The 16,600-nt window shown below is 37.0% G+C and overlaps 2 protein-coding genes across 7 annotated transcripts in view; one reads left to right on the top strand and one right to left on the bottom strand.

Moving 5' to 3' along the window:
- GKAP1 (G kinase anchoring protein 1) overlaps positions 1 to 12,816 on the top strand; it is a 31,906-nt gene extending 19,090 nt beyond the window's left edge. For 3 of the 6 annotated variants that reach the window (XM_080372786.1, XM_080372782.1, XM_080372783.1), the window contains 7 exons: positions 225 to 247; positions 920 to 1,069; positions 1,463 to 1,564; positions 3,509 to 3,572; positions 5,084 to 5,154; positions 6,032 to 6,109; positions 8,040 to 12,816. In XM_080372786.1, the coding sequence (XP_080228912.1) occupies positions 225 to 247; positions 920 to 1,069; positions 1,463 to 1,564; positions 3,509 to 3,572; positions 5,084 to 5,154; positions 6,032 to 6,109; positions 8,040 to 8,081 (530 nt within the window). In that variant the 3' untranslated portion in view covers positions 8,082 to 12,816. The remainder of the gene's footprint in view (positions 1 to 224; positions 248 to 919; positions 1,070 to 1,462; positions 1,565 to 3,508; positions 3,573 to 5,083; positions 5,155 to 6,031; positions 6,110 to 8,039) is intronic. The other 3 variants (XM_080372785.1, XM_080372784.1, XM_080372787.1) reach the window with 2 other exon arrangements.
- The window catches only part of RMI1 (RecQ mediated genome instability 1), a 153,044-nt gene that overhangs the window by 91,547 nt on the left and 44,897 nt on the right, over positions 1 to 16,600 (bottom strand). The gene's annotated exons all lie outside the window — the stretch shown is intronic.

Raw genomic sequence — 16,600 nt, 5'->3', positions numbered from 1 at the left:
CTGGGGAGAGGATGCAAGTACAGGGACTGACAATACATAGTTTATTATCTTGGTTTCTAGTGCTCTTAGGTGATGACTTTTTTTTAATTGTGACTTTGAGAGGAGGGTTAATGTTGAAGAATGCCAATATATGTGGGTTTTCTCCCTACTTTTCAAAATTTTATTTCAATAGCTAGCTGTACAAGATTGTACTGATGCCTTCATTTTTTTTCTATTCCTTTCAGATAACCTTGCTAAAAAACACGTGGTAAGTCTTACTCAAACAAGTTTAATAAAAAACCATAAATGTTATGTTTAGAAGGTAATTAATTATTTTGGCACTTTCTGTAGCAACAATCAGTTTTACATTATGAAACTGACTGATTTCTATTTGGAAAACTTCTACAGATGCAGATTTAATAAAGATGTATGTCTGCAGTTCCTGTATCTTGATAATTTAGTACTGGCTTTCTTAGAACTACCTCTTGCTTCTTTAGTTTTCAGATGCCTTTGATGCAACTTGCAGATTTAAAAGCATGTTAAAAAATAAAAATTGTAGCACAAAAAAAGAGAAGTAAATTAGATGAAAGTACTGTGATGCTGCTATGTTGTGGTGCAGTCGGCAAATATTAAAACTCTTTAGAGGGAAGAATAGGTGACAGTGAGATAAAACATAAATTAGTGTAGTCATAGTGCAGAACTGTTAAATTCCAACTTTATGCTTTTGTGTAACCTCATCATCAGCTAAATGTTAACTGTTAATGAGTTTACAATTGGTATCATATTCTCTAAGTGAAAGTCACATTATTCTCAGGATGTACAACATAAAATAGTTATCTAGATGTAATGCTTTATCATTACTTAGGCTATTTTTTTAACCATGCTGATGTCTAGCTTAATAATGTAAAGGAAGATATGTTACAGTACTTATTTTTGACAGGCACTGAACTCTTCCCATTTGTTGCATGATGGAGGATTTTTCAACAGGCTGGAAGATGATGTTCACAGAATACGTGACAGAGAGAAAAGGAGAGTCCAGCTCACTGATTACAGTGGAAAAGATAACTGCACATTTCATGAACAGAACCAGGCATGTAAAACAGCAGTTACTCTGAAGTGAAGAAGTTGCCCAATGAAGCTTATTCAGTGATCAGAAAGGGAGCACCTCAGTAGAGGAAAGCACAAATCAAAAGCATGATAATCCTAAAGACCACAATGCTGTAATATTTTTATCTATCCAAAGAGATATTTAACTGACTTAATTTTTTTTGATATGAAAGACCTGTGATTGAAATAATCTTTGGTTCAAAGAAAATGACAATATTTATTACTGCATTTCTTATCCTTTTGGTATCTATGCACATATACCTCTTTAGTTTTGATCAGAAATTCTTTTCTCTGACAAACAAGAAATAGGTTGCCTTTCCTGAGAATTGAGTTCACATAACTAGATTATTAAGAACTGATGCTTTCTTGCTTATAGGAGACTGTTTTGAAAGACAGAAAAACAGAAGAACTAAAGCTTGAGCTTGAAAAGAAAAATGCAGAAATTGAGCAACTGAAAAATGTAATAACTCAGTGGGAGGTATGTAGGTGATAATACCTTCAAACAGTAGGCAGAATTTAACATTATTACACATTTTAAAGCAAGTATTTATTAAAATGTGACCAGTATGTAGAGATGCTTTAGACTGGCTACAGATGATGTATTTACAGATCAAACTATTCCTTCAGTACCACACAGAATGGTTCTTCTTTTTAAGTTAAGCATCTAAAAATAATTGAAAGAATCAAGACAAAGCATCCAGAAATAAACTTCATATCTGGCATATCAGTCACTACTTGTTTTCTAGTATTGCTATTTTTATGGTCAAAAAAATGAAGATGTAATATAAGACTAGGCATGATTTTGGGCAATCTGTTCTACCTTGGAAGTTAGCTCTACTTTGAGCAGAAAGTTGGACTTTCTTGGGGTCTCTTCCAGCCTATTTATTTTTCAAATTCTACTCAGCTTTTCTTGCATTTAACAACAATGTGTTGTTGGAATTTTCTGTAGATTCAGTCCAATATTTGAAGTGGTTAAAAAAAATCAATGACTTTTTTATCAGGTTTAAGAGAAGCTCCTTTAAAGCTGCAGTGTAACAAGAATGGAGTCCTGTATTTTGTTTTATCTTTCCCTATTACATACAAGTGAAATTGGAAATCAGATTCACCATACGATAAAACACAACAGGAAAAAGAGGTCTGCTTGTTGATAATAGTATTGCTATAAACTAGAGTAGCTAGGGAAAGTGTCTCTGCCTGATTTCAGTCCATGTTAGCACTGCCTGCATAGCGTCTAGAAAAAAAGGGCAGATGTTCCATGAGGAACCAGCAATAAAGCAGTGTAAAATTATTTTAAATTATTTTATTACTATTTTTAGTCATTGCTTAATGTAGACTGAGCACATTGACAGATTGGGAGTTTTCTGATGCTTCAGAGAAGTACTCTTCTATTAATAAAGACTTCAACAGCTATTTTTGCTGTGTACTAAAGTTGGAATGCCCAGGTGAAATTATAAAATATAAAACCATTCATATTTATCACTATCAGCAGGTGATGACATTTGACAGATTAAGCACAATGCATAAGGGTACCGGTGAGGTGATGGATGATGACACAGCTGTTTAATTTTCTGAACTTGTCCAGAGACCTTAGTACAGTTTTAGGTGGCCATAAGAGATCTGGGTTAAATATGTTAATTATCGTCAAGGACTGATGTGATACTCGAAGTGGAAGACAGCAGCTTCTTTATTACAAAAAAAGTATGTCTGAAATCAACTTTTTTCAAGAGCCTACAAGAGCAAACTGTATTACGAGACTTGTGACAGGAAAAATAAGTTTCCAGCTAAGATACATGGCTAGAACTGACACGGGTGGCCAGTTGAGGAAAAGACTGACTTACAAAGGAAGTGGTGATATCAGATCAGATACCAGCAAATACGGGTTTCTGGGTAGTAGTGAAGAGTTGAAAAGGGAAGAAACTGTAATGTAATAATAATAAACTGCTGAATAAAATAATCCATAGAGCAGTGGGGTCATGTCCAGCTTGCCAGGTAATATGGCAAACTATTTATCTTATCTTGTTATCTAGAAATTGCATTATAATTGTAATTTTTCTGGGGAGATTCCACAAAGCCCTTGATGCAACAGGCCTGTATACTTCAGGCAGACCTGGATGGTGGCTTTTGCACTATCAGTACACTGATGTTAATTTTTTTAGGTTAACTTGCTCTAAGCCTTGTGCTTGCCTGTTTTTTTCCCAACTCTCAGTTATTAATCTTCTCCCATTGTGTGTTTCTTACTTTGGCTGTGGTCTAATTAAGACATGTGGTCTAATTTTCCAACTTAAATGATTCTATGATTCTGTGATTCTATGATTAGATTCTCTGCAGAAGTCGTCATTTTAAATTCTGAAGTCATGCTTACTCTATAGAATACTTTTTTAAAATAGTGTATTCCTGTAATAATTCAATCTCTTTAATACAGGCAAAGCATAAGAAAGTAAAAGCAAGAAATGCACGGTTTCTGAAGATGTTGCAAGAAAGTAAAAGTAAGTAAGAGTTGTTTTATCATGAAACTTAGATATTCTTTTTGAAACATGGAAGGAACTTTCAAAGCAGCTTTTTAACAGTAAGTTGACTCAGTGACAGCTGTAAAGAACTAAGAATCTCTTAATTTGCAGCCAGTTCAGTGAACTACAGAATTTGGTGGACCACACAGTACTGCATTGCTGCTGTTACATAATGAAATAATCAGTTACATATTGAGATCATTTTTTGAAATATAAATTGTTCGGTTATGTTTTAGGTACAATGATTCTTCAAGTTAGACTTTCTTTTGCTAGTGACAGCTATATATTCTGGACAGATCTCATTATAATATACGTTTAGACAAACGTGAGGTAACTTGATCTTACATCTTTGCAAGCTGTGCTTTGGACTGTTGGAAACATCATTCTACACCTAAGCAAGTCTTTTGCCACACAATGAGTAGGGATAACTACACCGCTGGATTAAATATGCAACTGTGTGATACTTCTGTTATAACACTATCCAGGGTTTTTATGATTCAGGGTTTGTTGTAAAAGTTTGGGGAAACAAATTTGTATATACACACTTACATATATGTAAATATCCTAGTATCTTTATGCTTGTTATGAATAGGTATCTTTTAATATTCCTAATCTTGCTCGATGGAAGTTGTTTGAGTCTATGATGCTAGCCACACTAACTTTGTTACAAAATTGCCTTTGCTTCTCAATTTCTTAATTTAGCTCTTGAATGTAGTTTCCTTTCTGGGCTAAATTTTTAGCTAGAAATAGAGGCCACATTTTTTTCTTCAATGTTTACAAAACCTGTCTAAGATAGTTGAGATGTTCATAATGTGACTGATCATTGCAATTTTTAACTTGGAACTTTATTACTTCAGTGTTTGAGCCAAGATTAAATACTTCATCTTGAAAGGAAAGAGGTGAAGTTCTGAAGGTTTTTTCTCTTTGTGGAATAGTAACATACTATAAAACAAACAATTTTTTCTTTTTCTACAGACTGAGTATTCTGTATATTGGTGAGAATAAAGTTTGTGGCAGAATTGAGCCTTGAAAAAACTTCATTTCTTCATATTGAGAATTTTATCTACAGATAGTTCACAGACACTAGCTAAATAGTTTAAACATCTCCGTATTTCAGTAAATGGAAGTTTCCATAGCTATGACTGAGCTCACATGTGAAGCTTAATGATCGCAAAATCTTGATCCACAGCCTTTATTCAGTTTTCTGTTGGACTTTGTTCACAATGGCTATCTCTAAAATACGTGCTGTTTACAGGGTGAAGTGTGGGGTAAGTAGGGTGCAAGGGTGGGGTTTAATCTCCAGAACTTTTCACTGCTGCTAATGGCACTGGTAGCTAATGGTTGGTTTTGATTTACATCTACTGTTCTTTTAGTGAAGACGGCATTATTTAGAGGTAATGAAACAGTGAAATAAAGCAACGTCACAGTGCTATTGCAGATGAAGACCTGTATATTTAGAAAGATGCTCATGCTGTATCTTTCTCTTGTAGGGAAGGACAAAGCAGAAATACTCCTAGAGACTGATGAATCTCAAACTATCAAAAATGAATTGACCACAGAGGTAAGTAAGGATGTCTAAATGTAAAATTCCGTGGGTATTTCAAAGATACTGTTTATTTAAGGCAGTTATGAGGTGCGGGAGGGAGAAGCTGGAACAAGACTTGTTTGAAGCAAAAAATGTTACATTTCATCCTTAGCCCTGCACTGTGTCTGTCAGAGCATGTGTATTACGTAAACCTCGAGTATGACTCACTTAGAACTGTTTCTGGAAAGATAGCAGACCTCAGCATGCCTGAAATAATTTTGCCCTGAACAGCACCTTAGGAATATCATTCTCTGGCAACCCAAGCTAGAAAGTTCAGAAAGTGCTTGAGAAGATGCTTCTTTCCTGGGTGTGGTTTTATTTTGTTTTGTTTAATCTCTAGTCTCAAATGTATGAACACAAGCAAGCTACAAATTACTTGTGACGTGTCAGTTGGCAGGTCACTGTAGTAGACAGAATACAAGACTTCTATGCTTAGTTTTTGGTCCACAGCAATTATTAGTTCTAAGCTCTTGTCTTGTCCAAACACCTTACATTTAAGATTACTGTTTTTTGAGGGTGATGTATTAAGCTTATCTGTGTTGCACAATACTACATTAGTTAAGTGTTTCATGCAACATTCTGAACTAATGCAGAATCCAAGTGTCAGATGAGTTTCTAACTTTATAGCTTTTCTATGTCATTATACAGGTGAATCAGGAAATACTGCTTGGAAATAAAAGCAATTAAAGAATATTTTATTTGTACTTTCAGTTCATGCACAATGACAGTCACTCTTGAACTCTGCATGTATTACTTATTTGTCCAACACAGTACTAATGGAGAGCAACACTGACTGCATAAACTTACAGATGTCAAGAGATATTTTATAAATTCATATTCTGTATGTTTTTAGGTAGCAACACTTCATGCTGCATTAGAAAAAGAAAGATCCAAAGTGAAACTACTGCAGACAGAATTAATGAAATACCAGGTAGTTTTCTGCGTTTGTAAGTTTACCTGTTCTTAATGTAGCTGTGACTATCATGAGGTAATGAGCTCTGAACTGACCTATTACCTCTAATTTTTCCAGTCAAAAAAAATAATTAGTGGTTCATATTGTAGGAAAAAAAAGTAGCAAAACTAAAGCACAGTTTTGGCAACTTGAAGTCTACTACCTGTCTTGTACTTCAAAACTTCTTGAAGTATGCTAGTCAATAAATGCACTTCAAGCAACAAACTGGTTTCACTAATTGCGTGTGACTGGACTAACTGCAGACTTCAAGACTTTCTTTTTTTTGACACATTCTTTCTTTCATTTTGTATCTTAGATCTGTCTCTAGCCAAATCTTTGTAGGAGATTCACAACAAATTGTGTCAAAATATGAGTGATAAAACTGGTGTCTTGCTGACTGTGCATATGCTGCTTTGCTCAACTTGGCTGCTGATGCAACTCATGTTTGTGAATTTCAGTTAACTTTTTCGTAAATAGTATGCTGGTTAACATTCCTGCTGTTGTTTTTTTTGAAGAGTGACAGTATTTGCAAATAAGGGTTTGTACTTGTGTATGACTTGACACATTTGGGGTTTTTTGTTTTTGCTGGGTGTTTTGTTTGTTTGTTTTGACTGACCTTTTGCATAGGTCACAAGGAGAGCCTGTAGTATATAATGGAGGCTTCTAAGGTAGCTGTGTAGTCTTTGGCAAGCTATCCTATTTCACATTGCAACACCTTGTTTGTGTTGGAACACTACTGGCTCATTAAGCCATAACTACTCTTTCTGAAGCAGCATATCTTCTCTGATTACATTAAATTCTTTGGCTAGCATTACATGGAGTTCTGTATGTACTCTCTTGTATTTTCCTGTTCTCTTTTTCCCCTTGTTACTTTACCGCAAGTCAGCAAGTTTCTTCTTAAAATTGTCTTGCAGCAGCTGACAAATACATATGCTTGTTCAGTCCCTTCCAGACAAGCTGAATGCTCATGCCGGTATTTGAACTAAAGTGAATCTTTTGTCAAATTAATTCACATCACTGTTCTGTCTTACAACTTCAGCCTTTCTGCTTTCCCCTCCCATGCATGCCTTTTCTAATATGAAGTGTTTTTCTCTGTAAATAGAAATTTTTAAATAAGATAAATTTATCCTGTGGTTAATTTCAATAAACAAAAACCAAAAGAACAAAACTAAAAAAATTACAAAAAAAGGTCTTTGTTATAAGCTTAGAAGTACTGCAAAATCACCTATTCTGTTGCTCTTTTTTCCTTGGTCCACCCCCACCTCCCAGCCTAACATGCTTTTATCTTTTCACATATTGCTGTATTTCTTGCTTAATTCATCACCCTGCATTTTTTGTGTGGCTGGTTGGGTTTTTATTACTTTTTTAGCTTTTTTTTTTTAAATGTGATTTTTTTGTTTTAGGAAAACTGTCTCATCTGGCTTGCAGGGATTGTTGTTTCTGCTTATATTATTCTGTGTAATCTTGGAGGCTGACCAGGACAACCCTTCTTATATTACTACTATTTGTGGCGTTGTCTTTGGTAACATGAGGCCCACTTTTTTATGGAATACTGCTTTCAAACATAAGGATAAATTTAAAAAAAAAAAGTAACCAAAAGCTGTGGATTAAAAACAAAACAAAAAACCAAAACCCACCACCACCAAAACCAGTGTGGTTTTATTCCTAGATGTTAACATCTCAGTTATGTATCCTGTAAGTGCCTTGACTGTTTTAATGTATATAATAATATTTCAGGTTCAGACAAGTTTGCATCCCATAATAGTTGCATAATTTAACTAAAGTATGCAACTTAACTCCTGAGTTTTTTCATGTTAGTTTATACTACTTTAATATAAAAAATAATGGCAGATATAAAGTGTCATGTCTAATACATTAACTAAACATTTGTTTTCATTCTGTTTTACAGAGTGGGAAAAAAGGGAAAAGGCACTCAGAATCTGACCAGTGAAGGTGATCTCCTCTGTCACCAGCTTCAAAGAAAAAAAAATAATTCAGGGTTTTGCAGAAATGTATATCTTTGTTGCACAACTGCTCGACTATGCAGTTTTTGAAGAGAAATTAACAATTACTAGTTTAACAGTCTGAATGTATTGTCAGATTTATTGTACTTTATGCAACAGAAAAACTAGAAAACTAGTATTCCAGCAGAGCTGAAACTAACTGTATTGCCATTAGTTTTTCAACATTCAATAAAATTTACTCTTCCATTTCTATGTTTGAATTCTTGCTCTCACAGAACTTCTTAATTAAGGAGACTTCCTTTAATGACTGTCAAGGTCCAAATGCATTACTATGCAAATGGTCAAAGTTCTACTAAGTCAAAACTGAAAATGATACTGCTCATGCAAAAGCATTTTGCGTTGCTGAATCCAGATCTGTTTTTAAAAAGTTAACAGCCATTATTTCCTCTCCCTGTATTCATCCATTTTAACTATCATGAGGTTCAACAAGGCCAACTGAAGGGTCCTGCACCTGGGTTGGGGCAACCCCCAGTATCAGTACAGGCTGGGGGGATGAGAGGATTGAGAGCAGCCATGTGGGGAAGGACACAGGTGGATACTGGTAAATGAAAAGCTAGACATGAGCCATCGCTGTGCACCGTATCCTGGGATGCATCAAAAGAAGCGTGGCCAGCAGGTCAAGGGAGGTGATTCTCCCCTGCTACTCAACCCTAGTGAGACCCACCTGGCATACTGCATTCAGCTCTGGGGCCCCCAGCATAAGAAGGACATGGACCTGTTGGAGTGAGTCCAGAGGAGGGCCACAAAGATGATCAGAGGGCTGGAGCACCCCTCAAACAAAGACAGATGGAGAGAGTTGGGGCTGTTCAGCCTGCAGAATAGAAGGCTCCAGGGAGACCTTGCTGTGTGGCCTTTCAATAGTTAAAGGAGACTTATAAGAGAGAGACTTTTTGTCAGGGCCTGTAGTGACAGGACAAAGGCCAACAGTTTTAAACAGATAGAGGGCAGATTTAGATAAGGAAGAAATTTTTTACAATGAAGGTGAGACACTGGAACAAGTTGCCCGGAGAAGTTGTGGATACCTAATTGTGGGAGAAGAGGATAGAGGATGAAGAGAGATGTATGAGAGGAGGATGGAGAATGTCTGATCTGGCAGGAGGTGAGAGAACAGCTGGGTATTGTGAAGGAAAGTAAGAAAGATAAACATGGTTATCTAGTAGTCAAAAAGTGTTTGCATGCTTGTAGTGATATATAGCTATATAACTGCATGAATGATTTCTGCCCTGAGCCTGGTAGTACGTACAGCTGGAATTTGTATCGGGTCTCAGAGATATAAATATGAGCTGCTCTGTACAATGAAGTGTCTCTGGTTGAACCACACCCAGAGTCCATGCCTTCATATGCCAAAGAGGGTCCCCCGTGGAGAGTCAGCCAAGTCACGACAATCACACCAATACAGCTACATGCCGTGCTCACTTTATTAAACAAACAGGTCATATTTATAACTTAAACCAACCGCTCACACGACTCTACACACAGGTGATTGGATAAAAGTTTCTGGTCACACGAGCGCCCGTGTCGCTGACTGGTGAGCATGCTGCAGGCGCCTGATCAGAGTGTGCCGATGAGAGTGTGTTGATTTCCCAGTTCCCAGGACTTGCTCTGCGCCTGGCTTCTTGTTTGTGCATAGCTTGTTTTCTTTCTCACGCTGCCTGTTCCAAGAACAATTTAAAGTTGCTCTGCAGCTTCATCTAGCAGGCCTGGGTTGTCCAACCCGGACAATGGTAACATATGTCCTCGGTCCTTTAAAAATCCCTCTACAATATGCCACACCTAATCCCTGGAAGTGCTCAAGGTCAGCTTGGATGGGGCTTTGAGCAATGTGATCAAGTGGAAGATGTCCCTGCCCGTGGCAGGGGGGTGGCCTTAGACGATCTTTGAAAGGTCCCATCTGACCCAAACCATTCTGTGATTCGAAGATTCTATGATCTGTATCCTTTTGTTGTGGTTTAACTGCATCCAGCAGTGAAGTACCAGACAGCCACTTGCTCACACACCAATCCCAACACCATGGTGGAATGGGGAGGAGCACTGGGAGAAGATAAAACTTGTAGCTGAGATACAAACAATAATTTAAATAAAATATAATAACAACAACAACAATTGTAATGAAAAGGAGAGAGAAAGAGAGAGGAATAATGCCAAAGGACAAAAAAACACAAGTGATGCACAATACAGTTGCTGACCACCCACTGACCAGTGCCCAGCCAGTCCCTGAGCAGTGTTTGGCGGTCCCCAGCCACCTGCCTCTAGTTTCTATACTGGGCATGATGTTCTATGGTATGGAATATCCCTTTGGCTAGTTCAGTTCAGCTGTCCCGGCTGTGCTTCCTCCTGGCTTCTTGTGCACCTGCTCACTGGCAGAGCATGGAAACTCCTGGAAAGACCTTCAGTATAGGGTAAGCACTACCTAGCAACAAATAAAATACAATGTTACCATACTAAACCCAAAACAGCACTGTACCAGCTACTAGGAAGAAAATTAACTCTATCCCAGCCCAAACCAGGACACCTTTTCATCCTACATGCGTTTCAACTGCAAAATATTAAGCTGATGCACAACTAACATGTAAAAAGAGCTTTCCTACCTGCTAGCTTTGAAAAGTGCCCTGTGTAATTCTTCAGAGCTTGCCTTGTAATAAACAAATCCTCTTGTGCTAACAAAGCTCAAACATATTTTTGTGCCATGTTAACTAGCAGTGAGTGCAATATGGATATAAAAATGCAGATCTGTTTGTGCAGCACTGAACATAGTACTAAACCTTGGGATCTTTCTTCCTTTGGGTTGTTGTTGAAGTGGAACATTACAGAAGGACAAGTAGGAAGGAGCTGGCAGACTAGGAACGTATCAGAAAGTCTTTGTCAGTTATCTGGGAAATCAGCAGAGAGCACACAAGTTGGAGGGAAAGAACCACGGAAGACACTAAGGAGGAGACAAAGCAAAATACCCGTCGATCTAAAAAATAGAAGACTTTTAACTCTTTTTTTTTTTTTTTTTTTTAACCACACTGTAGTACTAAGCAATTTCTAAAGCAAGGTATGTACAAAGACAGCACTTCACTAGGAGGCAGGAGAGAAAAGCAGGACAAAAGTCTTCATCAATAAAGGTATTATGAATCCGTAAAGCTCTTAGCAGTGACTTCTGAAAACTTAATACCATGAAGATGCTAACAGTGGAATAAGACTTTTCTAAGAAACTAGACATTGTAGCTAACAGTCCATGATTATTCACATTTCATAATAATATTCAGACTCAGCGCAGGTGTACGTATTTGTTTGTCCTACCTTTTCCTTCCTTTTTTTTTTTTTTAGTTCTGGCCAACTGTTTGAAAATAATTTCCAAATACCACATCTTCAGGACAGGACTGATACCACTTTTTCAGAACTGCGAATCTTGTGACCACACATAACTGCAGCATATTATCCTAATAGATAAAACACTACTGGGTGGAACAAAATAATCTGTCGTGTTACTAGTCTGATTCAATCTAAACCCCCTTTATTTGGGGAGGGGGTATTTTTTTTCATTATCTGCTGCCCCACAGGAAATATTTACCAGAAGAAGACCAAGACTTTTTTCTAATCAAGTCAACGGTGCCTATAACTTTAAGATGCAACTTCTTTTCCAACATGTTTGTATCTGTAAGCAAATTTTAATTAAAATATTCAGAATATTTATCTTTTCTCAAAATCTAATGTCTGTTTTAAGATGTCATTAAATTACTAAATTAGATTTAAAGAGTTGCTTCTGTTGCTTCAGCTGTCTAGAAGCCAAAATACAAAAGACTGACTACCTGCTATCCTACAAATTTGTCTTCTTCTAAGTTTTAATTTGCCCATCTGTCCCTATCTGACATAGGGATTTGTTGGCTTGTTTGTTTGTTTTCTTTCAGGACTGTCAGTAAAAGCTTGCCCCCAGCCCCCAAACACTGTAGAACTAACCTGTGTTGTTTCTTGTGCTATTGAGTTTGACATAAATTAAAATTAGTTTGTATAATGCTTGTTGATTAACAACAGAAGGAACTCTACTAAAATGAAACTGAAGTTTGATTCTAAAAGTGCATATTCATGTCCTCATGAAAAGCTCATTCTGTTTTTAAGTGCTAAAGAAATAGACACATATTTCTAATGTGGGCAATGCTGAATACAGTTCTCTATTCAACACAACTCCTCTCCCTGTTCATCACTTGGTGTATTAGCCGATCTAGTATGAATTACACAGAAATTCTTCTATCAGCTGATTTGTTCTCTCTATGTGGCTCTTACTCAAAAATTCTTGTATGACTCTTAGAAAAAAAAAAAATTGTATTTTCTCATATCTAGTTCCTTTTACATCTGTAACAGCTGCATGTTTGTAAAGACAAATCTTTTTTATAGCTGCTGCAGCCTGTTTCAGGAGGGATACTCCCAGTATGCTCTCTTCTGAAAATTCACCAATTGTCTTGCTATTACTTTCCATCAATGAATCATTTTAGACTGTGAGTGTATATAACTTGGCAATAGCCAGTTTCTTCATTCTTCTGATTACCTGTACAAATCTTCAACAGTATTCTGTACCTGTGCTAATTGCTTTGAAGTAAGCTGTAAATTGTATATATAGCAACATAATAAAACCTTTTCTTAAAAAAAAAAAAAAAGTTCATTTAAAAATAGAAATAAAAAGTCATCAGAATCACATAATCAAAGGTTAGGTGAGAAAGACAGAATAAAGAGGGGGGAAAGGGCTCCTATTGATTGAACATTAGAAAGAGTATAAACTGTACTACCTTTAAAGTAGGTGGTTGGAGCAATACTACAGATACAAATTCCCCATGCTGAAATTAGGAATACTAATGAATTTTGGGGGAAAAAAATCTGCAGTGAGGGGAACGTGAGGCATCTTTTCCCAAAGAGATGAAAAGCTCCACACAACAGAGGTTAGGGAGACCAAGAGTGTGTTGGAAAGACCAAGCCACAGGGTACCTGCAGAGTGGAAAAGAAAATCGCTGGGATGGATAGGACTAAATACAAATAAAAAACTTTATATATGATGTTTGTGAATCAAACCAACAAAAATAAGTAGGAATAGTACAGCAGTATAATGTACAATTGGAAAAAATCTGTTAACAGATCAGGATAATAAAAATGTTGACTTTTTTTCCCTAGACTCCAAGTGTGTGATTTTAGCCAAGAACTAGCAGTCACAGTTCAGAATCTCAAGGCTCTATTCCTGCCTAATGCTATTTTTACAAAGATCTTTCGTGTCCTCCAAAAAAGCAAACCTCACTGAAAGTGAGACAATAGCATTTCATTTATTAGAATTACTGATGAGCTGACAAGGAAGTTGCCCTTTGGTTCAGATTTAGCAAGGCATTATGCTTGTGGTTTGCTATACTGAAGACAGAGTCTCCACACGATGAGCCCCATATTCACAGCAGAAGATAATTGGTGTCTATCCAATTATACTTTAGCATGCAGCTTTTTTAATTTACCCCCTTTAACTGTGTCCCAATCAAAAGTCCCAACTTTTTTTCTGGCAAATCCGAAATGGGAAACAACATATAGATACTTTTTTAAGGTCATATGAAAGTAGAAATCTATACTCTTCCTTTATATATCAAGAATAATTCACAAGTGATTGTTTTATGTTTTGGTTTTAATATTCAGAAATATATAAGGAATGTTATTTGTAGTTTACAGAAAAACTCTGGAATTCTTGCATGTCAGTTTTACTGTCATTAGACCACCTGAGACCTTGTCTAAATTCAGAATTGCATCACTAACTTCAGATAAAACATTAAACTGAGTTTAGCCAAACAGGTTCAAAATATTTTACCAATATTCTTAATGTAGTTCCACTGACCTTGAGCCAGTATTTTCATTTTGATGCAAAATACTTTCTGATCACTGCAAGTTCATTTTCAGTTTGTTTGTTTGTTTCAAGTCAGCTTAGGTATCTTTGCATTGGTTTAAACCAACTGCCTATGGAAAAAATAGCAAATTGAAGATGTCTTGTCAGAGCTGGGAATTAAGCTGAACTTCAGCAGTAAATACGGTGACCATGGGTGAGGAAAAGGAAGTGGCATAAATATTAAGCTGCTCTCTCTAATAAACATTCTGCATTATATTTTTTAGGATCAGAAATTGATGAAGAACTGCACAGATGGTTATAGGATGGGGAAATAAAAGCACAGGTGGAAAGAAGTGGTAAAGAACAGAAGAAGCAAGAGGAAAGACAGAAGTATTTAAATACCCATCAGCCTAAGGAGGATTAAGAACTCAGAATTCTTTGCTGTACCATTTTCATTTTCCATGCATTGTGTATAAACTGTGTCCTCAACTACCTGACCATGAACACACAAGGCTGTTGTTCTGGTTTAAGGTATTTTCTACTTGGATGCTTCTGGTACTGGCAAATGAGCTCCCATATGCCTGTTAGCTGTGCCTAACTTACAATGAAGAAACAACCATTCTTTGGTAAAATTTCCTCTGCTTAATTGAGAACTTTTGATAGCTTTCAAGCTATTTTCTATGAATTTTTAGTATCCTTGTCCCTTTATAACAAATGTACATCAGTAACTAACTTGTAAATCTGTGCTAACCATAACCAAGTAGCAGTTGTGCTACTCCAGTACAAAATCAACTCAAGTTATGCAGTCAGCACGAGCTAAATGTATAAACTAATAACAGCCTGGGATGAGGAACATCTCCTTGCACTTTGATCTGATTGATTTCTGCTTGAAATCACTGCTTGATGGTAGTGCAAAATGTTACTTCATAATGTCCCTTACTTTGCCAGTCAACAAGATGATGTAGCACTGGCATGTGTCGAAGTGCTCTGCTGCAGCAGAATTCAAAGACTTGTAGGGTCACTACTAATGTGGAAAAGGAACAAATGTGACCAAGGAAAGGCTAAGTGGTTAAATATGCCTGAAATTATTTTTTATCTGCAACAAACCAAAGGTTTAAGACAGGCAAAACCTGGGATTGCCTTCAGCCAGTCTTTGGTATTTCTATTTTAAAACCTCTTAGCAGGTCTTACATTCCTTTAGTAAAAATTTTAGATGGTTGGAGCCTACCATGTTGTATTAAACTTTTTTTAGTATCACCTGAATGAATTTACATTGAATTCCTGAGAGATTATCCCAACAGCAGACGAAGCCAGCAAATCATCTGGTAAATCAGGCTACTGTGGGAAAAGCCAATTCTTATTTAAGGATAAGGAAGAAAGGGTATTTGAGTTTAGAATTCAAAGCCACACACATATTTCACACCAAAACAATAACAGGTATCTTGAATTTCCTGAGAGACAGGAAAATCACTCATAATTTGGGAAAACACCTAATTTGGTGATACTAGATTTAATTAGTAAATAAGGTTTTTGGGTCCAAGTTTGAGGAAAATCTGAGTCCCAGCTACGGAACGCCTCCATAACAATACTACTTTTAAAGTAGTAAATGTTCAGTATTTATTACCGTTTAGCTGGTGCCAAGTAAGTAACTTAAAAGGTGTGATTTGTTTCCTCAATGTACGTTCACAAGCTGTACCAAGTTAGTTTTCTTGCTTTTTCCAATACAAAAACCTCGCAGGTCATGACAGGCCTTGGTTATGCTACGCTACGTGTCATTGTGTTATGGATTAGAGCTCCTGCAAACAGCAGCTGCGTGTCAGGCATCTGCACTCCCAACACCATGAAACTCCTACTAACCTTCGTCACATATTTACCTGAAACGGGTAAATGAAACGGTGAAGTTCAGGATCCTGCGTGGAAGGAGCAGAACATTAAGTAGGATTGTATCCCTGGACTTCAGGAGAGCTAACTTTGACCTCTTCAAGGATCTACTTGAAGGAATCCCATGGGTTAGGGCTCTAGAAAGTAGTGGGGTCCAAGAGACCTGGCTGATATTCAAACATAATATCCTCAAAGCTCAAGATCAGTGCATCCCCATGAGCAGGAAATCAAGCAAAGGGGACAGGAGGCCTGCATGGATGAGCAAGAAGCCTCTGGCAAAACACAAACAGAAGAAGGAAGTTTATGGGATGTGGAAAATCCATATTGGGAGGAATATAGAAATTTTATCAAAACATGCAGGGAGGCAATGAAGAAAGCTAAGGTCCACTTGGAATTAAGTCTGTCAAGGGATGTCAAGAACAACAAGAAGGGCTTCTTCAAGTGCATCAGTAGCAAAATGAAAACTACAGAAAATGTGGGCCTGCTGCTGAATGAGGTGTATGCCCTGGTGACGAAGGACACAAAGAAGGCAGAGTTTCTGAGTGCCTTCTTTGCTTTAGTCTTTATTGCCAAAGCCAGCCCTCCAGTTTCTCAGACCCTAGAGGCAAGAGTGGAAATCTGGAGTAAGAAAGACTTTCCCTTGGTTGAGGAGGATCACGTTAAAGAACACTTTAGCCTTAAGCAAACTTGACACCCACAAATCCATGGGCCCTCACAAATCCAGCACTCCCAAGT

This window comes from Falco punctatus, assembly GCF_963210335.1.
Source record: "Falco punctatus genome assembly, chromosome: Z".
In the NCBI taxonomy this organism is placed as follows: domain Eukaryota; kingdom Metazoa; phylum Chordata; class Aves; order Falconiformes; family Falconidae; genus Falco; species Falco punctatus.
This window is presented reverse-complemented; position numbering and strand designations above follow the sequence as displayed.